Consider the following 26,073-nt stretch of genomic DNA (forward strand, 5'->3'; position numbering starts at 1 on the left):
CCCATCTATTCTTATTTTTTAAACACGTGTGACAGAATAATTCCATACCTTAGGCTAATACCAGTGGGGGTTTCATAGAGGTTTCATGCACATTAAATACGGTGACACATTAGCATATGTGATGACATGGCATGGTAGTTATGAAGTGAGAGAGGGAAGGAGTTTCATCAGGATGAAACCGTGTATACACTGTTTCCAAGACTATGAAACCTATTGAAACTTGCATTGGGGGCTATAGAGTTTCATTTCATCTAACCATATCCAATCACATGCCTCACAATTAAATGTTATGGGCATCCTATGAAATCGTGAAATGAAATTGTGCACTGGAACTCCCCGTTTCATTCATGAGAATACACCTCATGGGATGATGTGGCATCCTTGGAAACAGTGCAATGAAACCTTGCACTGGGACTAGCCTTATTACGCCAGTAACCAACCTCAATACATAGATTTATGGCACAGTTACCAAGACTGCTTGCTTAGTTTCATGGTGATGAAACTTATCTCATATATAATGAAACTTCCTCCCCTCTCTCCTCGTAATAACCTTACCACGTCAGCAAAATTACCGATGTGGTATGTTATTTAATAGTCATGAAACTTTTGATGCAATCTCCATTGAGACCGGCCCTATTAAGTCCACGGTGTAAAACCAGATCTAATGATAGATTTCTCGCTGAACTTAAACGAGCGAAGACTAGACCAACGGTGGTAAAAGGCTGGGCGGGGCGCCTGATGAGGTTCACCGGTTGAACGTTGCCAGCACGGGGGAGGCATTATATGACTCCTCAGCAAGGCCGAGTTAGAACAGTGGGAATGGTGATCGGACCCAATTCCTGATTGGAAACGGGACGATAGAGCATCAAAGCTAGTGGGCTACGGCTGGTACGGCATGTCCATCAGCGGGTAGACATAATTCAATAAACACAATAAGGACGTGTCTGATGGTATAAGCTAAGTGATCAGCTGTTAGCTCAGAGCTGATGTGAGTTGTACGTACATGTCGCGAGAGAGTGCTGCATCAGAAAACGAACGAGACTAGCTCTTCAATCCGGTCCACACTAGTTAGTCTCATTCCTCTTCCAAGCTAATCTATAATGTGGACCATTACTTCAGCTAGTTCTAAATAGATTATTATTAGATACTCCCTTCATTCTAAAATACAAGGCATCCTAGAGATTTTAGAAAATATTAGCAGTAGAAAAAGAGACATGTACCCCTAAGTTAATAGTAGTTGCAGATGACAAGAATTTATTTTTAGTAATAGTCCACTGATCAACCATCCTTGTCAATTATAGAAAGAATTAAATGAGCGATCGTTGAAATGTGCCTATAATGCTTTATATTTTAGGATAAATTTTGAATGTTTGAATGACTTGTATTACCATACAGAGCGAGTACGCTTAATATCCATCAGTACTTCGATTGAAACTGACATCATTTTTAGGGAAAATTGCATCATCCATTCTAAAATAGTAGAAGACGACTTATATATTTTTTTTTTGTCTTGAGTAGATGTAATATGACCTGAAGGTAGGTAGCTAGGTCTCCACCGTTCGGATGGTGAGCCCTCAGCTTCGACCTCTGATGCAGGTGAGTTCGTCATATGGCACGGTACACGCAAATAATATTGTACGAGGTAGGGATGGCAATCGAGCGGGTCTGGACCTTGAGACCTGCGGATTTCAGACCCGACGGGGGTGGGGGAGGGTCCGAAATTCCCCTCGCGGGTCTCGGGTTCGGGAACCTGACTCATGGCGGGTGCGGGGTTGGATTTACAATTCCCCCATGGGTGACCCGCGGGGCCCCGCAATGTACAATTCAGCCCAACAATTAAGCCTAGCCCAACAAAAACCTTGACTATATGACTCCCCACTCCATCCGTCTCCCTGCACCGCACCCCAAATCTGTCTCCAGGCTCCTGCGCGGCCCCTCACTGCGAGCGCCCCCCGCCAGCCACCCTCACCATGAGCACCCCACGCCGGCCGCCCGAGCCCCTCACTGCCCACGCCGACCGCCCACGCCCCTCGTCCCCAAGGCCCCGAGCGCCGCCCCCTCCCTCTCCCTCGATTCCTCTCTCTGCCCGCGACCCGTCCGCCCCCGCCCCCTCCCTCTGCGGCCGTTCGCCACCCCCTCCCTATCCGCCTGTCCACCCCCACCCCCTCCCTCTCCGCCCGTCCGCCGCACCCTCCCCGCGCCGCACGTCCGCCGCCCCCTCGGCCGCGCGCGTCGGCCGCGCCCCTCGCCCACGGGTGTCGGGGGACCCGTCGGGTTTCGAGCACCCACGGGTTTCAGGGTCGGGACAGTATTTCCACCCGATTGGTGTTTTGGGTTCGGAGAGGGTTTACTGTTCGGGTTTCGACGGGTCCGCTAAAGCTTCACCCAGCCTCGACCCGCCCCGCCATCCCGACCTGCCCCCGGCGGTCTCGTAGATAGCTAGATCTAAGATCTCAGGAAACAGACAAGTTAATTAAGGCAGACACGAGCCGAGACAGACGGCCGGCGAACGAGAGGGCTGCGGCTGTCCTTTTAACGAGTTGCTTACAACCCACGGTGGCCGCCGATACGCGCGATGGCATCGACGACGCGGACGACCCAGGCTGGAACTCCGGGGTTGTGCGTCGCGTGGTGGGTGGACCGCGGAGGCATGTTTCTCCGCAGTTTTCGCCGCTGGCCCAGATAGGCTGGGCGAATAACCGCAGGCCCCGCGCGAACAGTCCAAGTCTGACACGGTCCGTAGGCCGAAGCCGAACCCAACAAGATCGGTTGATTTACTAAAAAAACAGAGAGAGTCGAGGGACGCCGCCATGCCAGATTGCCAGCGCGCGAGGAGTCCTCGTCGGCAGTCGGCACGTCGCCATGCGCTCTGCCTCTCCTCCTCATCCGTCCGATCGTCGGCGGCGAGAGCCTGCTGGCCGAGTCGACTTCGCATCTGGAACGTAGAAGGAGCTTTGCGCAGGAGGAGGAGGATAAGGCACCGGACTGCGGCTGCGTTGTCTTGCAATTTGGCGAGGGGCCGGGCGATGGCAGGGGAAGAGGAGGCACCCTTCTTTCGCATTGGGGATGACGTATTGCAGGGCGAGGAGGATGCGGGGGAGTCGCTCAAGTTTGAGGCGACGAGGGAGATGGAAGAGGAAGAAGATTCCTATTCCTTCATTGTTATGCTGGATGGTGAGGTATGGCGGAGCAAGGCGCCGCGGTCGCCGAGGAGGACGGAAGCGGAGGAAGAAGCGGGCGCGACGAGGATGGAGGAGCACGAGACACCAGAGCTTGAGGTGATGGGGCCGGAGGATGACGAGCCGCACTGGATGTCTGTTAGCAAGTTTCGCCGTTACCGGAACAAACGATGGTCTGGCCACTACGGTTCTTTCGAGGACACCAGTGAGTTCTCCATCAGATCTGGCTTGCTTTGCTTTTCTCCGTTAAGCAGTCTCGTATAGTCTTTTTTGAGAATACGTAGGAGAGCTACTCGTATCTTTATATTAAGAAGAAAATAGAACGTTTAAAGTTACAAGGCGGGTCATTCGGGCACACCCACACGGTTTTGACATTGAAAGCGATTATATGAAAACAACTGAAGCAACATGAAGCAAGTAAGGAGGTAACTAGATCCTAGTACTCCTGCTGCTGCCGGCCATCCTAAGGTAGAGAGGTGCTTGGCGCCGGCACAGCTCCATAGCTGGACTTCTTCTAAGATGTCGTGGACCAGCCGTGCAGTTGGTTTCGCTGGACTTCTGTTGAAGATCCTGTCATTACGTTCTTTCCAGATTTTCCACGAGATGAGCATGAAGGTAGAGTCCAGTCCTTTCCTCTTCAGAGTGTTCTTTCCCCTTCGCTTCTGGAGCCACCAGTCGATCAGGACCATCTCGTGAGTTGGCGCTTGGTTCTGCAAGTGCAGGAGCATGCTAATGTCTTGCAAAATTTGCTGTGTGTAAGAACATTTTGCAAATAGATGGTCTGCAGTCTCTAGATCTTGGTCGCATAGAGCACAAGCTGTGTGATCTTGCAACCAAGCCGGTATCTTCTGTCCGCTGTCCATATGCTATGCAACCCACTCCCGTGTCTTCTGTCCGCTTGATAGCCAGCCACATGAAGAATTTAACTTTCAATGGTGCCCAGGCTTTCCAGATTGGCTGACCTGTAATAGATTGACCCAGGCTGTCCTGCTGCAGTCTCGTATAGTCGTATTGTATCTCTCTTGATGACAATAGAAGGATTCTTCTGGCTTCCTTAGTACGATCCACAATATATCTGTTGCCAATTTGTGATAGAATCTGTCAGATTCTGCACCATCATATTCGCTTTGCGCTGCATGACCTGGCTGTTGGATTTTTACTTTTCTATAAAATTAGATTATTTTGGCTTGTAGCACATATGGATTCCTGGGTTTCTAGCACCTACAGTTCTTCTGTACTAGTCACTGACAAATTCTATGTCAACATAGTAAAGGTCGATTTGTATTCTATATCAATTACATTGGATGGTTTAAAATCTGATAGTCACTGTTGCTATTACTGCACCTGCTACTGTACTTGATCTTTAACCCATCTGTAAATATTTTACAACTACCTGCAGCCAGGATCCCACCCATGCGTTTCACAGAGAAGCCTTTGGAGAAGGTTAATGCCCGCAGGGATACTCTAAAGATCTTCTCAGTGAAGCTTGCTACAACAAGAGGGAACTTGCAGCTGTCATTTTATGTGTTCGGTATGGTTGCCATTCGCGACTCGCAGTATTATCTTCCAGCGCGAAAGAGATGACTGCCAAACCCTTACCGAAAAGGTTAGTAGCATTCCTTGCGTATCATTTGTTTGTCTCCTGCTGTCCTACCTGACCCAACCATCATAATTTTTTACCTTTCCCATTAACCTGCCTGCCCTTCCGAAATCTCATTACTGTGCAGGCATGCTTTAGAATCTTGTTTGTGTTGCCTTTAACCCTTAGTTGCACTGCCTTTGATTACTTATAAAAGAGAGCCTGACAACCTGTTATACAGTGATCAGGTCTCATTGCTTCCTGGAAGCTGCCATCTATGATCTATCACGTGCGTGTAGAATTACTGTGCCTTTTGCTTGCAATGCAATCAATGACAAACAGCTCAACCTATGTGTAATCAAGTTATAGGAATGCATATAATAAAAATCAGTCGTATGTCTTTGGGCTTAATCACAGAGACATGCACGCTATGCAGAATTGCAGATAAGTCAAATAACCAATTTGTAGCACAACAGAAACCAGCTTCAACTGATTACTGATTCAGCACGTGGACTGAAATTCTTGCCTCCATAATATTGGGAGCAGATGCACATTGTCAGCTATAGGTGGAGCAATGCAACCTGACCCTGACTGCAACCTGTTCAACTCTGGCCCTTAACATGCTCCCTACAATGCTGATAGAACTCTTGACTCCATTTTGTACCTCGATTGCGCTTGATAGTTTCTGGCATTTTCAGAAATTTGGGTCAAAAAATGTTTCAGTTTTGTTTGCAAGGGTTTGGCAAATAAATATTGTAAGACATCTTTAGTGACTTGATTGTTTGTGCACAACAAATATCCTATTCTCTGTCACTGATGTGTTATGCTATGCTTCTCCCATCTTTGATGTTATGCATGCAACATCATTTGTGCTTTGCATTTTGCGATTGTTACACTGTTGTTATGGTTATGGTGCTCAATATTCACCTCTCCTTTCGCTTCAGTTTCATATTATGGTGTTGTATGCAGGATCCATATTTGGTACTGGCAGGTCCTACCCGTGCTGTTATGTTTGCATTGAATCCTGCGATCATCGAGGTTGACCTTAAAGTAAAGGGCACAACTGAGTCCAAGGATGTATACTTGAGCTTCCTAGTTGCGCCATTAAGATGCTATAGCACGATATTTTCACACCTGTTTAACCGTGCTTACACTAGCAAGCTTAGCACACTGGAGTTTAGTCTTGGCCAAATTGCTTTCTCTGTGGAGGACACAATATTTGTGCGAGGCGTTCATGGGTCATGGCCAGATGGTTTGCATGGTCTATTCGCCGCCTTTACTACCGGTTTTACTGACAAATGTCCCTTTCGTGTCGGTGACAAATACTCCACTGGTACCAGTGACGAGAGAATCATCTTGCTTGATTCTGGAGGTGAGAAACTGCCTGTAGCTGGTGATGGCAAGATCAAGCTTTCAATAAGATAAGTTTTCACGCATCGGAAGCCGGCAAAAGCATCGGTGAGATTGACATTAGCTTCTGTAAAATGGAAGTCACTGTTGTCTGGTCGCTCTTTTCATGTTATCCTTAGTTAGGGGAAAGTTGACAGTTGGGAAGGCGATCGCAGTGCTATGTAAAGATTAATTGGTTTCCACACCTTGGGAAACCAACGGTACCAATGCATCACACTAATGTTGATGCAGGCTTTTGTGTTACACAAAAGTATAATTTGACCGTACGTGCATATTCAAACCTAGGTTACGACGCTAAACGGGTCCGTACAAGTTCGCGGACTGTCGAAGCAAACATCCTTAGTGAAGTAATTTCTGCTATTTGATTCTACATGTACAATTGTACACTGAGATCAAGGTACACTAGATTATTTTGCCTCAGTAATTGTGAACATTCCAACACAAGAAAGAAAGTTTCTATTCTCTGATTGTACATGTAAAGTGAGATCAAGTGACACTAGATTATCCTTACTAGTAAGATAGATGTTAAACTGAACTTACAGCTGAAAGGGAGGACAACAGGGAACAAAATGGTATCTTCAATATTGTTTGCTCTCCTTTTCCAAAAAAAAAGAGTGGAACCCTTGATCAGACTAATTCCATAAGAAATGGATCCCCTGAAGCCATTACTCTGATTAGCTTTACCAATTCCATCTCATTCCGAACCTTCAATGGGTACACTGCATGCGCTTCAGCAGAATAAGTTGATGCGGAAGTCGTATTTGATGGCAGATCTGCCCTATAAACAAGTTTGGTCAGAGCTTTGGATTCAGAGTTGCTTGGTGAATCCATTGCAGGGAGTAACATGGGGACTGCAAAACTGTGATGAATATCAAAGCTTCCTGTAGCTTTAACAAGATATGAGAAGTCACCGATATGCCGTTGAGGTATGTAAAATATATCTCCCTGCTGCAATGAATCATCTTATTTTCACCTACACTTCTTCTGTAATTGCTTTGATAATGAGGTGGGAAATTGTTGACTGCCTTTTTAACCATATCTCCTTGGTTCACAAACCACTCAATTTTGTTACCTTGTAGAGGCACATCCGACCATGATTCCTTCTCCTAGGGAGAGACTAATTTGATCAGATCAAAAACTTCAGAAGTTCTTTATTTCATATATATGGTTTCAGAAACCATGACATGGATATGCACCTGGTTGGTTATCCAGAGCTTAGCCTTATCGGCATTCAAGAGGTTCAAGTAATTGAGGACTTCATGATCATGAAGGAACAAAAAACCTTGAGCACCTGCAAACCCATCAAACACCTTCGGCAGGTACCTGCAAGGCTGCAATGCAAAATTATCAGTACACACTTACAAATACCAAGGGAATGAAGCCTCACTTGATGCAGATTTTATCAGGATAAGAAATGAAGCTATTTTCACTCACTTGTAGTCTTGTGCCAAGTTGCTGAATTCTACAGCAAGGTCAGAATGTTTTGCTCTGAAACTGAAAGAATAACAACTGCCCGAAATATCCGGCCGTAAAGCAGCCTCCACTCAGTACAGATCGGTCCACCGGTTCCGTGCCATGCGCAATGAGCACAATATCACCAAAATTCTTCCTCCATTTTATAAGATTGCCAATCTCAGTGCTTACTGCTCCAATCTCCTCAACCCCAAGATGCACTGAAGGCAGCTTGACGAACTCCTTGTCCAATGGATGCCCTCGGCCGGGTGAGTGAAGAGCTGAAGCTAGTGCTTCAGCAGGGGGGAGGGAATGGATCGGCCAGGCCTTGCGCTTGCAGGCCAGGGAGAGGGGGCGGCGGCCCCGGCGGCGGCGGATGGCCGAGAAGAGGGGGAGCCGCTAGCGGCTGGCCTGCTGCCCATCTGGAGCCAGGGGTCGTTATGCAAAGTGTTGGACCACATTAATAGTCGCGATCCAAATTAGGGGACTTTTTGTAAAATATGTGTCCGATATTTGCACAAAACTCCTAATTTGGATCGCGATCAATAGTCGCGATCCAAATTAGGGGTATTTATGTAAATATGTGTCTTGTATTTTTGTAAAACCCCCTGGCCGGCCAGACGGTGGCCGGCGGAGCGGCGCTGCTGCCGGCCGGCGTCGCGATGCATCAGGCGCCTCCGCTCGTCGATAGGGCACTCTGAGCAGCGGCTATGCCGCCGGCGCCGCCAGCCACAAGCGCGCCGCTGCCTCGACACCATGATTTACCCTCTCGACGGTGGTCTCGATGGCTGCGGCCTTGGCGCGGTGGGCGCGACGGCGCCGTTGGTCCCGCTCTCGACCCCGTAGTCGCGGGCTCGCGACGCCGCCACCTCGCCGGACAACGCGGGGGAAGCCGCCACCGAGGCGACCGCCACGAGCCGGGGTCGGTGCGGCGGGAGCAGCCACGCCGCCGGCCGGTGCGCCGGTGCCGCGCGGGCAAGCAAGACGTTCATCATGCGGGGTAGGTTGCTGAGGCAAGAAAATTTAGAACTTCAAGTACTCACTTCTTGTTGTACTATGAGCCTGATACATGGCATGGTTAGGTCGGATGGTGAAAATTACTTCACTTTTCCGAAACTTTGAATCCATTTTTCTCCCTCAAAAGATAGTGACAGCGAACTTCTATGTGACTGAGGCGACACTTGCCCTTGCTTGTCCATGTAAGCACGTCCAGCATGTAAGCTACTGGTATCGAGAAGTCATCCATGGCGACGCAGCAGCGGGCCGTGAGGCACAACTTCTTTTGGAGAAGAATACTTGCCGTTGTCAGATACTATTGCAATAGCTGTCCTAAACTGTTGCAGCTTTGCTGTTCTGAACGACAAGTTGCAACATAAAACAAGTTGGCAACGGCCCAGTTTGCATCTCGTTGTCTCCGTCCCTTGCACACGCTTTGTTTAACACTGCGAGAGCGTGCTTTGGCGCCTAGTCCCAGGTGATTAGGTGAATTACTGTAAGAAATGGCCGGCGGCTCCGACGACATCACCGGACGCCGGAAGCCGCCCCTGCCGTGTACGGTGCGCGTCCAGCTGGCCGCGCTGGCGCTCGCGCACCGCCCGGACGGCAGTATCCGGAAGCTCATCGTCTCCCTCGGCAACCTCAAGTCGCGCGCCAGCCCGCGCCCGGACGCCTCCGGGGTGCGCTCCGCCGACGTCACCATCGACGCCTCCCGCGGCCTCTGGGCGCGCGTCTTCTCCCCGTCGTCTGCGTCCGCCGCGGACGAGCCGGTCCCCGTTGTCGTCTACTTCCACGGCGGCGGGTTCGTGCTCTTCTCCGCGGCGTCCCGCCCCTACGACGCGCTCTGCCGCCGGCTCTGCAGCGAGCTCCGCGCCGTCGTCGTGTCCGTCAACTACCGCCTCGCACCGGAGCAGCGGTTCCCCGCCGCCTACGACGACGGCGTCGCCGCGCTCCAGTACCTCGACGCCAACGCCCTGCCGGCCGACGTGGTCACCGTGCCCGTCGACCTCTCCAGCTGCTTCCTCGCCGGGGACAGCGCGGGTGGCAACATCACGCACCACGTGGCGCAGCGCTGGGCGTCCATGTCCGCAGCGTCGCCGCCGGCGCGACTCTGCGTCGCTGGCGCCGTAATGATCCAGCCGTTCTTCGGCGGGGAGGAGCGGACGGACGCCGAGGTGGAGCTTGACAGGGTGTCCGCGCTGTCGGTGGCGGGGACGGACCACTACTGGAGGGAGTTCCTGCCGGAGGGCGCGACGCGGGACCACCCGGCAGCGCGCGTGTGCGGCGACGGCGTCGAGCTCGCCGAGGCGTTCCCGCCGGCGATGGTGGTGGTCGGCGGGTTCGACCTGCTCAAGGACTGGCAAGCGAGGTACGTGGACGCGCTGCGCCGGAAGGGGAAGGCGGTGCGGGTGGTCGAGTACCCGGACGCCGTCCACGGCTTCCACGTGTTCCCGGAGCTCGCCGACTCCGGCAAGCTCGTGGAGGAGATGAAGCTGTTCGTCCAAGAGCATAGGCCCAAGCGTGACGTTTAGATATGATCCTCGTTTGGAGGAGGAGATTACGTTCGAGTGGTCTTGCGTGCTCGACGTTATTGTTGTTTCCGTGCATCATTTTCATTGAATAAAGCCCATGAGTTATACTACTTGCTCAAAACGGACATTCTCTTGCAACAATTTCCTCGAATCTTAGCCGTTTTTGTTCACGAGAAGTCGAGAGCAAGGTTGTAAGGAAGCAGTAAGGCAGGTTGAAGGGCTAAACTTTAGTCCAGGGCTAAACTTTAGTTCTCTCAAATGGAGTGCTAAACTTTAACCTTTTGGGATGTTTGGATGAGGAGAAACTTTAACATTTTGGTTGATAAAAGACAATTATACCTCTGCTTCCTTGCTTCCTTCCTCCTCTCTTCTTTCTCCCCCAAAACGGCAGCCGGTCACTGCTCCACCTCCCGCCGCTCCTCCTCTCCCTGCGTCCAGCCCCCGATTCGACGCTGGCCATACTTCCCCCTCTGAGATTCGACGGCGGACGGACTCAAATCGAAGTGGAGGACAACGATTCAGTGGTGGATGGCCTCAAAATCGAATCACTCATCAACGACCTCTTCCTTACCTCATCCTTTCCCTTCACTACTCGCCACCTAGGCCTCACCCAATGCACTAAGCCATGCCACTTGAGCAGCTGGAGATGAAAAGAGGCGCAGGATGGTTCATGTGCTGGGCGGAGGCGGCGAGGCCGGCAAGGCGAGGCGGAGGCGACGGGGCCGGCGAGGCGGAGGCGAAGTGCGGCAGGGTCGGTGAGGCGGAGACGGCGAGGCCGGCATGGCAGAGGTGGCGGGGCTAGCGAGGCGAAACGGGACCGAGCGAAGCGTGCACGGAGAGAGAGAATGCGGAGAGAGAGAGAGAGAGTGCAGGAAGGGGGGCACCGATGGAACGAAGACAACTATGGACCACTTTTAGCCCCTTTAGTCCATTTTAGCACCTCTTGGAGGGGTTAATGTATTTGGGGAGCTAAAGTTTAGCACCCTATTTTAACCCTCATATTTGGGAGCAAGGGGCTAAAATTTAGCTAAAAGTGGATGCTAAACTTTAACACCCCTCCCAAACACCCCCCTAAGCACTTGTTATGAAGAAGAATTTTCACGTCATATCCGTCTTAGGATAACTTACATTGCCAGTATCCATAAAGAAAGTCATGAACTAACCAGATGGGGCATTAAGCAAAAGAACAACAAACAGGACCACTTCAATTACGAATTCCTCATAACACGGTGAAAAAGATATCTTGAGCTTCTCTTCATTGCAGTTCAAAATAGAGGTGGTGTGTACGGTCGATCCTAAAACAACGCTCGACCCAATCTTATTGGGCAGGGAAAAACAGAGAAATAATACCCAAACTCGTGTCAAAACGTTCCAAGTTAACAGGCAACAACACCAAGTGTCCCAAGAGGGCCACCAGGAAGCGTTCAGCGGGCAACAGCCTTCTGAGCATTGTGCGGGAGGATGTTGTCGGGGAGGATGAGCTCAGGTGGGATCTCACGGACCACCCCAAGCATCGAGTCGTACTCCTCGTCCTTGTGCGCATACTTCTTCCTCAGCATCTTCTCGAGCTCAATCTCGTCAAAGCTCTTGGAGTTCTCAGCTGCGTGGACCTGGGCTAAGTTGATATAGTTGGTTGCTGATTGGGCAATGAACGCAATCTCCTCTTCTGTAAGCTTCCTTAGGAATTTGGCAGGGTTACCAACCCAGACCTGATTATGTTATGAAACAGAAACTTCAGCAATGAAATCACATAGATCAGGATTCCTATTTCTATTACTGGAAATTTCAATATATCTGTGATTCACAGCTACCAAACACCACTTTAACAATTAAATCCAGAATATAAGTTTCCAGGTCAGAAGCATAACATGGAACCTAAAATGAAGATCAGTATAAGCATGCGACTAGCATTTTTGTGCAGTTCACACTATTCAATAGTAAAGATCATAATACTGCACATATTTATGAAACTGTAGCATTAAGGCATTATTAATTTCTAATAGTAATGTTCTTTGCAAAATGCATATGTTCCAAGGCTCTAAGTCTCTAATACAGCAGCATTAGGTTGCAGTACTCTTCAGGGCAGAAGCATGCAGAGTTGCAGACAACTAAACTCTTCCAAACATGTTGGTTTTGACTTTCAAGAGTTATATATGCAGATAACACAGGAACAGCACTTTAATTATTATAAACCCAGAATATAGCCTTCAAAATTTCAAGCATGACATGGAACCTGTAAATGTTGATCAGCCTAAGCATGACACCAGCAGTGCTCTCTACAGAGCAGGAGTATATTGTAAAATCTTTTTTTCTTTTTGTTTCTAACAGATAACAGGGAGGAGGATGCAGATGACAAATATTCCGAACATGTTGGTTTTAGAGTTCCATCTTAGTAGTATGATGAACATTGCCTATAAATACTATTAAATAATGAAACAGTTGCAATTAAGTCCATACTGCTCGTATATCAACTGGAACACTAGCTTGAGAACATATGAAACTAACCTCTCCAGAAGGAATCCTTGTATTCTGCTTAACAAGAGATCCTGCGCCAACCATGCTGTGCTTTTCAACCACCACTCCATCAAGCAGAGTGGCACCCATACCAACAAAAGCTTCATCCTCAATGGTGCATGCATGTAGAACAGCACTATGACCTGTAAGAAGTTTAGTTCAGCCAATTGTATCATTTAGTCAATCATTCAGAAAAAATGAATCTTGGCATTAAGCAGAAATATGCTAAAAAGGTATTTACTGACCTACTGTGACGTTGCTTCCAATTATGGTTGGGAGGACCTTCCTGCTGATGTTAGATCTTGAAACATGTACAAGGGAATTGTCTTGTATATTTGTTCCAGATCCGATATGAATGCTGTTGACATCACCTGAAGACAATAATATAAAAACAAGCAAAATTAGTTTAATTTAAACATTAGTATAGCTCTCCACTAACTGAATTCAGGTAGTTAATTAGCCTACACATGCAGAAACTACACTCCATTCTCGCTATATTGACTAGTAGTGATGGAGAATGTCAGTCCTAGGTGTCTTTAACAAACTGCAATTTTGCAACAAAGTTACTGATGTTAATTTAAAAAAAAAGTATGTGATGCTTCGATAACAAATCATTGCAAGTTGTAACTTTGAGATTTCCTATAACATAACTTTGTGCAAGGAAACTGGCACAGTATACTCTTTCTCAACATTTGAAAGTCATCACTACGATTTGGCTATGGATCATATGTCAGCTATGCTTAGACCTTCTAGCCAATGTGATAACCAAAAACATTTATACTTTGAAAGCCTTCCCCAACATGGAAAACCAACTCGTGGTGATGCAAAAGGGAACGCCTTAAAACTCGAATCTGTTACCAAAAAAAATGATGGCTACTATAATGAAACAGATAATTGTTTATGAGTACATTCATTTATTAGACATGTTTGTATATTTGGAAATCTAACAGCAGTTCACCAGGCCCTGTGCCTTGGAGCTGCTTCACTATTGCTTTAGCTAGGGCTGGGGCATCACCATGCTCAAAAGACATATACGCTAGTGTGCCACTGCAGACGTAGAATCATTCTAGAAGTAGAATAAAGGGATATTTCTCACAGCTACTCCGGTAGTATACATAGGTTGGATCTACTGAACACGACATAGTATGCTACTGCAGAGCAAATGAACAGTGCATTCATGACAATGGCCACTAAATAAGAAAAGAGAATACAATCATGATTATCAGCATGGAAGCTCAATAGAACAGCTATGTACCACAAATACGGACCAAGGGTTTACCTCTCAAAATGGAGCCATACCAGATTGACGATCCATGTCCAATCTCAACATCACCAATGACTGCTGCACTGGGAGCAACAAATACATCTCTATGGATCCTTGGCTCTTTCTCAAAAATGTTCATGATTGTTCGATGCCTTGATACTGAAAATAGCATATGAAATGGTAACTAAGCAGTCAGCGATTAATGTTTTTGCACATCACAGAAGTCATAAATGCATCATAAAGTACTCTAAAATGGACCATAGCACTAAAAAATATCCACAAACCCACATTCCTAGCCATCGCGTCCAAATCATACAGAGCCTGGTAATTTACCAGTTGCAGCATGGTGAACACCAAGAGAAAATGGCATTGTTAAGATGCTAGGGAAGAGAAAACTTTATAGAAAAATCACTTCAAACAGGAATGCCAGCTGGACATATTATTAACAGAAGACAGTGCAATTGGTAACCAATCCTTGCTATACATCATTTGCTGATACTTCCACGGGAAAAAAAAATACTAACTGCAATGCAATAGTTCACAAATAAGTGCCGATGTTGGAAGCAAAAGTACACATAAAAGGGGTGAAATGATAGTCACGTCTAAAGGCCAGGCTCATCTCAGCTTTCTTCAAATCACATTACCATCATCCACAGCTAACCCATTCTTCAGGAACACTATTTCGGTTTTGTTCTCCCCCCTTTGGGAAGAACCCCAACTGTTAGTCTGTTAGCATACTAACGCATGGGGATTGGGGACGCCACTGAATCAGCCTGATCTGGCACTAAAAGGTCCTAGAAGTGAACACGACGAGCTGACCGATGGAAATATTGAATGGAGTCTTCTCCTATTAATACAATGATACGCAGCTCTCCTGCGTGTTCGAGAAAAAAAAAGAAATATTGAATGGAGCTAACTCTCTGCCACATCGAAATGATTAGACGGAGACCCGATCCCATCCCTCGTAGGAAACAACCGCAGGCGGGAGCAAGGAGGCGGCGGCAGGGGAGGAGGACGGGGGAGAGACGGAGCGGACGGAGGGAGGCGGATGCTTACCCTGCTCCTCGACGCGGAGGCCGCCCTGGAGGGTGGATCCGAGGCGGTCCATGGCCTGCCCCGTGCCGCGGATCCACTTGCCCACCGTGAAGATCGCGCGCCCCAGGGTCCCCATGCCTCCCCCTGGCGCTGCTGCACGCCCGCGCCCTCCTCCGCGTGCCTGGGTGGGTGGGGCTCGCCGCCGGCCGCCGCGCGCGCGGGTGGGGTTTAATGGTGCGAGGCGAGACGGGGGAAGAGAGAGAGAACAGGAGCCAGGAAGGCAATGGCTGCGGCAGAGGCAGTGGGGAGTGCAAGGGGAAAGAAGGCGACAAGGCCGATGGTCCTGGGCCAAAATCTGAGCTGTCCTATACCAGTTGTTGTAAACTTATCTTGGGCCCATAAAGCGGCCGCGCCGCTTTGAACCGAACGGGCCGGGCCGCGCGAAGCTAGGTGTGTATCTTTTCTGTATTTTCTCTTTATAAACAGGAGGCTAATAGCATCCGTTTAGTCCCGCGTCGGAGAACTTAGCAGAGGTGCGCTGCCTCATAAGGGAGCCAGTCCGAACAGCGACGTGCCTCATAGGCACACCGCACCTAGCGCACGCATAGAGCCGTGAAGCTGTGGGTTTGGTCGTGTGCGACACGTACACCATTTGAGCAACATCAAACGATTGGAAATCAAAATTCGTCGCCAAGCTGAAAAGCTCAAAAACGGCTGATTTGTGGTGAGAGAAAAATACTATTCGGTGGCTGATAAGCCAGTGGTGAGAGAAAAATACTATTCGGTGGCTGATAAGCTAGCTGATAAACTGAAGCGAACAGAGCCCTAGTCCTTGAGAAGAAATAACACAATCTCTTTTTCCTTTTTTTCTTTTCTCTTCTAGCTTATCAAAATCCGATGTGCCTCGTAGTACGGCGACCAGATAAATATTGTGGTCTTGTGGAATAGATGTAACATGCTAGAAGATAAATGGATGTCAACCAGTAGGGACACACGTTGTATGGACGCTTTCAAAATTGCATGGCTAAAAAAAATCAAGAGTAGGGATCGGAGCCCATAAGATGCTTGAGTGCTGACGCGCTGAATAGCAAACTGTTACAAAAGCACTCTTTAGCCCATTATCTACTCTACATCATTGTAACAATAACGTATCTACCTTGCGTCTTCGAGGAAAAACATGATGGTCACGAAGCAGAAAATCGTCACGGTTACCAAGGTCGCGCGGGCCGGCTCTATAATTTCGAGGGTCCTTGGCAAGGATGAAAATAAGACGGGGCAAGGATGAAAATAAGAACCCGTCGAACTAATTTTTAATATGAAAACTTAAGTATCCAGTGCAAATAATAAAAATTATTTTGCAATATATATCTTATAAAACATAAAAATAGTGTAACAAAAAAATTAAAAACAATAACCATTATGATCACCTCAAATAAAAATATAATGCTTCAGTGCTTTGTAAAAAACCGACTTCGTGCATTTCTTGATGCAAAATCTTCAAGAACGGTATCAAGATTAATGTCGTCCAAAATATCATTCGTAATGCTGCACATAGCCAAGCCATTCAATCTTTTTTACGACATAGTTGATCTAAAATAATATTAATTAGATAATTGCTTTTTAACAAAATTGATGTAAAAGAAAACAAAGATGGAAGCGCTCGCCTTTGACGTGCTCGGTACTCCAAGCGATCAAGACGTGCTCCACTGCTCCAGAAGGCAGAAGCGGTGCTCGGCAATCCAACCCTGACGCCTTGACGGTTTGACGCGGCGCTCGGCGCTCCAGAGTCCAAACGCTGAGACACAGCGCTCGCCTGATCGCCTCCTGCACCCGCTAAGGCGCTGACCCGCGCGATGAGGTGACGATCGGATCGGTGGCGGGCGGCGGCATGGAGTCAGGACTCAGGAGCGTATACAACGCAGACATATGGAGAGAGACACGGAGTCAGGGCGTCAGGCGTCAGGACGCAATTTAGCAGGCCTGGCTCGCTCTGATCGCGTGATGATCTGATCGAATCGGAATCCGCGGCGGCATGGCCAAGCATACTTGGCAGGCCTGGCAAGCAATTTGGTAGGCCCAATTTAGTATGGATGGAAGGCAGGCAGCAGTTGTTACGCGTACCATTTAAAAAGGTCGAAACAAAATGCACCAATCAAATTATATATACTAACTATCTATACGGTCATGGCCCCCCTGGCTTCACGGGTCCGGGCGGTCTCACGGCCTGCCCTCCCCCTAGAGCCGGCCCGTCGCGGGTACCCATCCTGCACCACAGCAGGAGGACGATGACCGTTGCCCATGCGAAGGCCGGCTAGCGTGCCGACTGACGAGTACCAGCAGCCCAGCAGGTCTCGGGTACTCGTCCTCTCGATCGCGATTCAAATTCCAACTGGCCTTTTCCGGCGTGGCTACTGCGCCATGGCCTGACTCGCACTAGGGATTCAAGTGGTGCGGGTCAGCTCGCGATACCCAGCGGCGCCGCATGCGGCCGCGACAGAGCTCGCGCGGCTCGTGTGGACGCGGCGTGGACTCGCCGCTCGCGCGCGGCCTTGGCAAAAGTTGGCATGGCGCATTGCTCGATCACTGACCGGTATGGCGGCATCCGACATCCATGTCCGATCCTATATCGCGGCAAGGCAACCCAGGCGCCTGTGAGTGAGAATGGCAGCACCACACTCACGCATGCATGCACACCATTGCTCATTGACTCTAGCAGGTCCGCTGTGCACGGCTAGACAAGTAACCACCAACCAAGGCCAGAAAATTCATGATTTTTTTCCCCTTCAGCTCATCAGTCTGAAACTGTAGCATCTGGCGACTCCACGTCCTCATTCAAACCTTTTTCCAACACACAGGAGACGCGAGGCTGGGGCTAAGCGGAGAGCCGAGAGTCCTCAGTGGAGTCTGAACTCTGAAGAAAGTGGAGAAAGATGGCACGAAACAGGACAGCTTGGTTCAGTATGCTGTCGATCACGTGAGCACGCCAAGAAAATTCACTGATAGGGCGTTATGGGATGAACTGACTACTGAGTGCGAGTCAGGGAGGGGCACTTGGGTTGGCGGGGACTCACCGCACCGTCCTGTCCTGGCAGGAAGTAATTAGGTTAGGAAAATCCAAGACGAGCCAGGTGCACAGGAAGAAGCGGAAGGTGATCGAAGTCGGGCAACTAGTGCTGTCACTGAGGCTGTGCTTCTCCTTCCCGGTATCAGTATGACTCTCTCACCCAGAAAGACGAAGCGGATGGTGGTTTGCCGCCGATATGCGGCTCCTCCGCCCGTCAGAGTTGAATAGCGATGGGCGCGGAATAAAGCTTACGTGAAAGAAGATAAGTAAATATTTTTTTGTAGATATTTCACCAAGATAACAAATGATCCCATTACCATTCGGACGTAACAATGCTTTCACGATTAGAAAATAAGAACACTTACAGTCTTACAGAGCACCACAAACACTCACGAAAACAGTCCGGATTTGGGAGTCACCTTAACAGCTACAGACCTTCGCAACTCAAGTTTACCAAGAACACACACTGGCTCGCGCGCGCGCGCGCAGATGGAACCGTGTGTTTGATGGCAATCACGTTCGTTCAGCGGAGGGCCAGCAGCTGTTTAGCCTTCGCCACGAGCGCGGCTAGAGGCTCACCAGCCTCCATTAGCCCTACATCACCCAGGAAGAAGCTATAGTTTCCAGCCTCCGAGATAGTCTCCTCCACCGTCGATACTGCTTCCATCAAGTTTATGGCTTGCTCCAGTATCACTCTCCTGATCCCGGGGCAGTCAGAATTGGGCTCCATGTTTGCATTCAGCGCGTCGACGAGCCGCTTCAGAAATGTTTCCTTATTGATCTGACTGTACTCAAATCCTCGAGCAAACCCTGCAGGAATGGCTTTATATATGTGTGAACTAAGGCGAATGAAGATTTCTAGTTCTGCACCCTGCACGGAGTACTCTGTCCAGAACTGCAATGAAAACAGCAACATGTTGCTATCCACCATCTGGCTATCCAGGAGTCGTGCTCGTTATTTCCAACTTGCTGGGTCATGCGGTCTCGTCTTTCAAGCAGGTTACGACTTACGAGTGTCTGGAACTGCATCTCCTCTTTCCATTTGGTTACTTGCAGGCAGATCATTTTGTTGCTCTTGTTCATCAGCTGCGTCCATTTGTTCATCAGATATCTGGGCATACTATTTGTGCGAGGGAAGGAATATACTTCTATTTTATTTCTCAAACATTTTTCCTAGAACTACGTATCAATATATATTTTCTTGGTACTAACATGTATTTTCTAAAACTAATGACACCAAAAATCGGATTTTAGGAGTAGGTTTTGGACAGATACTCTTCCTACTCGTAGACCCCCAAGCCTGCACACGGTTTCACACCGTCCATTTGTCCAACCCCTCCAAAACCCCCCTTTCCTTCTGGCGCACACGCTCTCCCGTCCCCTCCGTCCGGCCGTCCCTGCCCGCGCCCGCCCCCCCCCCCCCCCCCCCCCCCCCCCCCCCCCCCGGATCTTCAACCGCCGGTGAGCCCCATCCCTCCGTCCTCTATCGCCCCCCTCCTCCTTTGGCTCTCGTGTTTGTGGTGCGCGCTTTCCTCCGCTGCAGCGCGGCGAGGAACCCTAGCTCGTCCACCGATTTGTCCGTGGTTAGGGTTGGTGTGGGGGTTCCGGGTGCAGGAGCGATGAGGATGGTTCCGATTCGGTGGTTGGTCTTGCGTGTCCGTGCTCGTTGGACCTGGAGTGGAGTCCCATGGGTCATCTGTGCTCGTGGTTGGACTACCGGTTGAGCTTTGTAGGTGTGTATGTGCCAATTTCTCTAACGGGCTATCCAGTTTGTTGGATTTATTTAGACGCGAATTCTCGCGATCACGTATTGTTCCTTATGGTGGTATAGTTGGAGGTCATTTGAGGCTTTCCTTTGCCTTGCACTCCGGTTGTCCCCCCTAAATAGTAGCAACTATTCCTGCATTTTAGAGATTTCGAAGTTTTAAGTGGTCAGTTCAATCATTTTGTTCTTCCTGCCTGTTAAGTAGTGACATCAACTGCTGTAGTTGTTGCTATTATTAGTTCTCACCAACAGATGTACTACTTGTTGCTATGATACTTCGCTGTAGGGTGCATGCACACTTCGCCTTTTTAGAGTTTATGCAAAGCACATACTAATACCAGATTGTGTACTGAAATGCAGTATATTAACATGGCTTTTTAAAAATCCTACTCCATCCCAATTAAGGTTAAATCTGTAATTGTGTACACTTGTTTAAGCTGATTGTATCCTCTGTTTTTTTACCATGTGTATGTCCCTTCATTATGACAAGGCGTATTTTAATACAAATATAATGACGCCAACTTTGTGTCATGAAAATTATGTAGTAATAGAGTAATAATTGTTGGTCACAGGCTTTCCCTAAGGAAATGATATAAACCTTGTTGTTTTAAACGGAGGATGTAGTAGTAATAGTTTCAATATTTCAGGGACCACATATCATGCTACTTTGCTTTATCCTGTTTCTCTAACCAGTTCACTGCTTTTATGTTTTCGTTTGCTGAAATAGCGTAATCAACCATGGTAATTTTTGTTATTTCGAGTTCAGGATCCAGATGTTAGTGGCAGAGGTGCTCAGAGCTGGATCATACATCTCTAGGTTTTCTCGACATGCATGCAAAGTATATATGCTTTTAATTGTCGGAGCATTTTAATTGTAATATGCTTTTGTGTTTTAACAAAATACAGCTCTTGCCTCAAGAGACGTTGCAGACTGTGCGCTTTGTTGAACAAATTTTAGGAGAAAATTACTGCATACCTGTTTTGTGGATTTTCCCTGACTTGTGAATTGTGCTGGTTCTGTACCATTGTTTTCTCATTCTTATTGTGTTCAGAAAACGTAGCTGCTTGTATTGAACTCTGGGAAATACAGTGGCTTTTGTAGTTTAAATCCTGTTTATATGCATACAGTTGCTTGTATTATACTCTAGAAAATTCTGGGGCCTTTGTTGTTTCAATTCTGTTTACATCTCTGTACAATTTATTTTGTGGTGCTTGATGAAATTGTCAGCTTATACAATGCTTCCTCAAATTCAGGTTGCGAGATTTTCCAGTATTGGTTGTTCATTCATTTCACAAGTAAAAAGACCTCAATTTCTGGACCTGAGTAGCAAAATAAGTTCTTTCCGCTGTAGTCAGTCCCGACTGGTAGCAATGGCTACAGCTCCAGCCAATGGTGATTCAGAGAGTGGCCCTCAGAGGAACTATCAGGTTGTTGTGGCTGCCACTCGTGACATGGGCATTGGTAAGGATGGGGTTTTGCCATGGAAGCTTCTTGGTGACCTTAAGTTCTTCAAGGAGCTTACACTTGCTACATCTGACCCTGCCAAGAAAAATGCAGTTATAATGGGAAGGAAAACATGGGAGAGCATTCCTGTTAAGTCAAGGCCATTGCCTGGTCGTTTGAATGTCATACTTACTCGATCTGGTAGTTTTGATTTTGCAACAGTAGAAAATGTTGTTATCTGTGGAAGCATGAAGTCTGCCTTAGAACTGCTAGCGTCAACTCCATATTGCTTATCAATTGAGAAAGTTTTTGTTATAGGGGGTGGGCAGGTACTGAGGTAAGTTATTACCTTTTGGAAGAACATAGTGTACACTCTGTTCCATGCAATTCTGTTCTAATGCTATATTCTCCATCTGCCAAATCTTTATGTAGGGAGTATCTTAATGGACCTGCTTGTGAGGCCATCCATCTAACTGATATTCAGTCGAGCATTGAGTGTGACACTTTCATCCCTCCTATTGACTTCTCAGTGTTCCAGCCATGGTATTCATCTTTTCCGGTGGTAGAGAGCAACATTAGGCATTCATTTGTGACCTTTGTTCGTGTTAGAAAATCACTGGCAGAAACTCACGAGTCAAATGGAAAGGAATCAACTGAAGTTGATACCAAGAATGACAAGTTTGAAACAGAGAATTTCTCTTTTCTCCCCAAGATGATATTTGACCGGCATGAGGAGTATCATTATCTTAATCTTGTTGAAGATATTATAAGGTCTGGTGCTCAGAAAAATGACAGGACAGGAACAGGAACATTGTCAAAATTTGGGTGTCAGGTATTCTCCTTAACTTTGAATATTCAATTTGATCAACCAGAAAATATGATGTCTTTCTTTTTCTTATTAGATGCGGTTCAACTTACGGAAAAATTTTCCTCTGCTGACAACAAAGGTATGTGAACATATATTTGTAGTTTTCAAATTGAACACTGAGTCAGAACAAGCAACATGAAATTGTTTATTGTTTTATGATTTGCAAGAAAAGTAACAAGGAGAAATTGGCATTTAGAAAATTGTATCTTTTAAATGCTTTGGGCTTGTTAAGTTTCAAATGCATGTTTATTACGTTTCTTCTGTGGCTTTTTTTTTCTTTTCTTTACAGTGTTTGCAATCAAGTTCATGCTGATTTTATGATCCCCATTAGCTCTGTTTCAAGATTTTGACTGAGGTTCTGAATTGTCAGTTTTTGTTGAATCATCTGCAGTAGTGTAGTTATTGTCTACACGAGATAGCTAGAGCCCTTACAATTTTTTATTAAGATAGGCATATTGTGCGAGACTATGAGTCGCTACATTTGATCCTGCAGTGTGTTGTGTTAATGGAGCTGTGTACTTTATTTGTTGTTACTATACAAATCACAGATGACAGTATATGCGGATGCAATGCAACATTCTGTCCTACCATGCCACCACTTTGCAATGCAGTCTTTTCTATGCATACCTGACAACTGTAAAACATTCCCCTGAACATGTGAATAGAGAGCCTTGTGGCTTTTCCCTATCTGTTGTTGAACATCAGGAGTCCAAAGTCCAAACAATAGAGTTTGAATAAGTATGTTACCATATTTGGGTACCATTGATCACTAATGCAGTAACACTTTCTTTAACAGAGGGTATTTTGGCGTGGTGTTGTCGAAGAACTCCTGTGGTTCATCAGTGGTTCAACAAATGCAAAGGTGCAAGGCTTTAAAGCATTTTATTCTGATCTAGTGCTTTCTTTACCCAAACTTATCTAATGTTTCGGTTTATTGTAGGCACTTAGTATATATTCACAACCTACGTGCCATGATGTATGCGCTTTACTCGACTTTTACGAAATCTAATAATCATTTTGCAACCATCTGGGTCCAAATAAATTCCATGATGTTTTTATTAGGACTACCCGCAACTTATAAGTTTTGTTTGATTTGTTACTCCCTTCAATTCCAAACATAGGTCCTTGATAGAGTTTCTCGGTACTTCTTTCTTTTACACCCCTCCCCGAATGCCAATTTTATCAATAAATGGGGGTTCCCTTCCCCTATTTATCTTCTTAGCAATATCACAGCAATCTAAGTATCTAACTCATTAATAATGTTAGATTAAGCTGTTATTTTTTTGTATACTGTTTGTCTTACTGTGTTAATTAGAGCTAGATAGGAGTAGACATGGAAGAGCGCCAAAGAGGAGAACCCATCTATTGATTAAATTGTCACTTAAGCAATGTTACACTAGGAAGAAATTTGCCTTGAAACTGTAGGATTTGTACATGCAGCAAGGCTGAAATGACTTCAGTTTGCATTGCAATAGGGGAGCATGTTTCTGCAGGAATTTGTAAAACACCGCCCGTTCGACAAGTCTTAGTTATTCTGATAAACCAAATGCAACAGGGGATGGCAGCAGCGCTTGCACCAGAAGCCACTGTTATGTACTTAGAACCCTTAAAAATGTGAAAATTCTTCCCAAGATCCTGAGGGAATTAAAATGTTTCTTGTTTTACATAACATGCCCTTAGTTTTCTATTTTGCTTAAGTTTCTGTTTCTATCACATATATGAATTTGGTATGCTGATAGATTATATTCATTCATAGGTTCTACAAGAGAAAGGTATTCATATCTGGGATGGCAATGCTTCAAGAGAGTATCTTGACAGGTATCTCTTTGATATAAGCTGCATATAATTTGTATTTTGGTTCTTGATATCTAATGTACCTGGCCATCTTTTCTAGTGTTGGCTTGGCACACAGGGAGGAAGGTGATCTAGGTCCGGTTTATGGATTTCAATGGCGACATTTTGGTGCTGAGTAAGCTTTCATCTCACTCCTCCCCTCCCTCCTCTCTTGGTCATGTTGTCTAAGTGTCTAATAAAAATGACATATTTGACAGATATACAGACATGCATGCTGACTACACTGGAAAAGGTTTTGATCAGCTAATGGATGTGATCGACAAGATCAAGAATAATCCTGATGATCGGCGAATAATTTTGTCGGCATGGAATCCTTCAGATCTCAAGAAGATGGCTCTTCCTCCTTGCCACATGTTTGCACAAGTTAGTATAATTTGTCTGCTTGTTTTAAGTCTAGTTTTTAACAATTGGGCCATTTTGACTTGTCCAACATGTTATGCTTATAGTAATCCCTTGAAATTTTATTGGCAAACATAAATTTTGCCCTTGCTAATTTTAATCCCTCGAAATTTTGTAGATCATTTATATGTGATAGCTTTGCCAACTAGGAAAACTTGCATTCAACATCTTACAAATTTTGCCTTCCAGTTTTACGTTGAGAATGGGGAGCTATCCTGCCAGATGTATCAACGCTCTGCAGACATGGGACTTGGTGTTCCATTCAACATTGCATCGTATTCTCTTCTCACGTACATGATTGCTCAAGTTTGTGGTATGTTCTTATGCCTTGTTTGATTCCTGCTTACTATGCATCATAATATATACCTAATTGGTTGTATTGTATAGCAGTGTGTTAATTTAGCTTAGTTTCTTTAGAAGCATTAATCTTGTGAACTTTAATTTTTTTCCCTCCTTTTTTTTGTCAATGGTCACAACAAATCTTTACAAGCCATGCTGTTTGTCGTTCCATACACGCAAGTATCGGGTCCATGTTCCAGATGTTTTTGTAACAAATTCTGAATAGTTTTTCTGATGCAAGGATTTGCTTGTATGTTGTCCCCATGTTTCTTTTGATGTTTCTTGTATCTAACTGAGAGAAGCTAGAGCAGGTTGTTTTGCAACTCTAACCCTTTGTGTCTTAATGTTGCAAGATCTTTCTCCTGGGGATTTTGTCCATGTTATAGGGGATGCACATGTCTACAGAACTCATGTTCGAGCTTTGGAGGAGCAAATTCAGAAGATGCCTAAGCCATTCCCAGTGAGGAATTCTTAACAGAAGTATTTCAAAATAAATACAAAATTTGCAGGTGAAAATGATCAATTCTGGTGTTTGTGCAGATTTTGAAGATAAATCCTTCAAAGAAGGATATAGATTCTTTTGTGGCATCAGACTTCAAGCTGGTTGGCTATGATCCTCACCAGAAGATAGAGATGAAAATGGCAATATAATGGTAACTTTCTATCATTTCTACAGATAACCATTTTCTTTTGTCATTGCAAGTTTGCTTGGCACAAGGTGCTAGTCCTTCTGGCTGTTAGTATTGCATTTAGTCAGGATGAACCTTATCTGCAAATTACATGCTACTAGGCCTTCATGCTGTTGTATTGCTCTTTCTATCCCAGATATTATAGAGTTGTGGTGTAACTGTGCACATTTCTGATTATTATAAGCTGGGACTAAAGGCATTTAGGCTGTAGCAAAAATCTTGTTATATCTGCATTGCTTCACCGTGATTTGTGTTTTTATGCAGGTGGCTCAGCTGGAGCCCCAGTCTATGAGCTTGGCGAAATTATTCGGACTGCTACTATATTAAAATTAACCGGACATCGCACTAGCTTGTTTTTGGTGATGGTGCCGAATGTTCGTTCACTGGGAGACGTTCCCCACCTCCCCTATTCGCGATTGTACTCTGGCTTCGTATCTGAACTCTACAAAACCTGCTCCCCTTTTATCTGGAGCCGGTGTTGATGGCTCGTTGCGAGTGAGAGCTGCTTTTTGGGTAACGCCCTGTCGCAAGGGTCGACTGGCGCGTGCCCCGCGAGACGATGTATTACCTCGTGAGATATACCCAAGTCACTGAATTCGTCTACTTGCTAATACTCGGTACTGTTTGATATGTACACGTGTGCTGTCTGGTTTTTTGCCCTTTCGACGTCAGATATCGACCTGCATGCTT

The 26,073-nt window shown here is 46.5% G+C and overlaps 3 protein-coding genes, 1 long non-coding RNA gene and 1 pseudogene across 6 annotated transcripts; 3 read left to right on the forward strand and 2 right to left on the reverse strand.

Annotated features, from left to right (window-relative positions):
• The first annotated feature begins 2,425 nt into the window (after window positions 1-2,425).
• On the forward strand, window positions 2,426-6,315 carry LOC117842559 (uncharacterized). The gene is made up of 3 exons (XR_011897444.1): window positions 2,426-3,384; window positions 4,579-4,785; window positions 5,728-6,315. It is a non-coding gene; the product is annotated as an uncharacterized lncRNA (long non-coding RNA).
• A 300-nt stretch (window positions 6,316-6,615) lies between these two features.
• Window positions 6,616-8,615, reverse strand: LOC140221963 (probable glycosyltransferase STELLO2; annotated as a pseudogene).
• On the forward strand, window positions 8,177-10,258 carry LOC117842558 (probable carboxylesterase 18). Its single transcript, XM_034723031.2, has one exon. The coding sequence runs from the start codon at window positions 9,120-9,122 to the stop codon at window positions 10,146-10,148; it is 1,029 nt and encodes a 342-aa protein (XP_034578922.1). The 5' UTR covers window positions 8,177-9,119; the 3' UTR covers window positions 10,149-10,258.
• A 1,112-nt stretch (window positions 10,259-11,370) lies between these two features.
• LOC117846197 (gamma carbonic anhydrase 2, mitochondrial) lies at window positions 11,371-15,248 on the reverse strand. The gene is made up of 5 exons (XM_034727320.2): window positions 14,983-15,248; window positions 13,942-14,085; window positions 12,908-13,033; window positions 12,654-12,805; window positions 11,371-11,857 (listed from the first exon to the last, which is right to left on the reverse strand). Exons 1-5 carry the CDS (start codon window positions 15,095-15,097, stop codon window positions 11,573-11,575), a joined length of 822 nt encoding a protein of 273 aa, XP_034583211.1. The 5' UTR covers window positions 15,098-15,248; the 3' UTR covers window positions 11,371-11,572.
• A 4,218-nt stretch (window positions 15,249-19,466) lies between these two features.
• On the forward strand, window positions 19,467-26,013 carry LOC117844780 (bifunctional dihydrofolate reductase-thymidylate synthase). Of its 3 annotated transcripts, XM_034725566.2 has the most exons (13): window positions 19,467-19,486; window positions 20,557-20,629; window positions 21,045-21,571; window positions 21,667-22,066; window positions 22,137-22,181; window positions 22,899-22,964; window positions 23,859-23,920; window positions 23,997-24,071; window positions 24,154-24,319; window positions 24,545-24,668; window positions 25,048-25,154; window positions 25,235-25,347; window positions 25,648-26,013. In XM_034725566.2, the coding sequence occupies exons 2-12, from the start codon at window positions 20,564-20,566 to the stop codon at window positions 25,343-25,345; spliced, it is 1,749 nt and encodes a 582-aa protein (XP_034581457.1). In that variant the 5' UTR covers window positions 19,467-19,486; window positions 20,557-20,563; the 3' UTR covers window positions 25,346-25,347; window positions 25,648-26,013. The 3 variants fall into 3 exon arrangements, with proteins under 3 accessions (XP_034581457.1, XP_034581458.1, XP_034581459.1); XM_034725567.2 differs by lacking the exon at window positions 20,557-20,629; XM_034725568.2 differs by lacking the exons at window positions 19,467-19,486; window positions 20,557-20,629 and adding an exon at window positions 19,564-19,758.
• The last annotated feature ends 60 nt before the right edge of the window (window positions 26,014-26,073 follow it).

The sequence above is a fragment of the Setaria viridis genome, chromosome 2 (genome assembly GCF_005286985.2).
Source record: "Setaria viridis chromosome 2, Setaria_viridis_v4.0, whole genome shotgun sequence".
Lineage (NCBI taxonomy): Eukaryota > Viridiplantae > Streptophyta > Magnoliopsida > Poales > Poaceae > Setaria > Setaria viridis.

What these genes read in the sequence shown, in the direction of transcription:
- LOC117842558 (XM_034723031.2), top strand. Translation starts at nt 9,120, where the DNA reads ATGGCCGGCGGCTCCGACGACATCACCGGACGCCGGAAGCCGCCCCTG.
- LOC117846197 (XM_034727320.2), bottom strand. Translation starts at nt 15,097, where the DNA reads ATGGGGACCCTGGGGCGCGCGATCTTCACGGTGGGCAAGTGGATCCGC. An exon ending in CCTCCGCGTCGAGGAGCAGG is followed by an intron (nt 14,086 to 14,982) that starts GTAAGCATCCGC and finishes TGCTATTTTCAG; the next exon opens with TATCAAGGCATCGAACAATC. An exon ending in GTATGGCTCCATTTTGAGAG is followed by an intron (nt 13,034 to 13,941) that starts GTAAACCCTTGG and finishes TATTGTCTTCAG; the next exon opens with GTGATGTCAACAGCATTCAT.
- LOC117844780 (XM_034725566.2), top strand. Translation starts at nt 20,564, where the DNA reads ATGTTAGTGGCAGAGGTGCTCAGAGCTGGATCATACATCTCTAGGTTT. An exon ending in TTTCTCGACATGCATGCAAA is followed by an intron (nt 20,630 to 21,044) that starts GTATATATGCTT and finishes CCTCAAATTCAG; the next exon opens with GTTGCGAGATTTTCCAGTAT. An exon ending in CTTGCCACATGTTTGCACAA is followed by an intron (nt 24,320 to 24,544) that starts GTTAGTATAATT and finishes TTTGCCTTCCAG; the next exon opens with TTTTACGTTGAGAATGGGGA.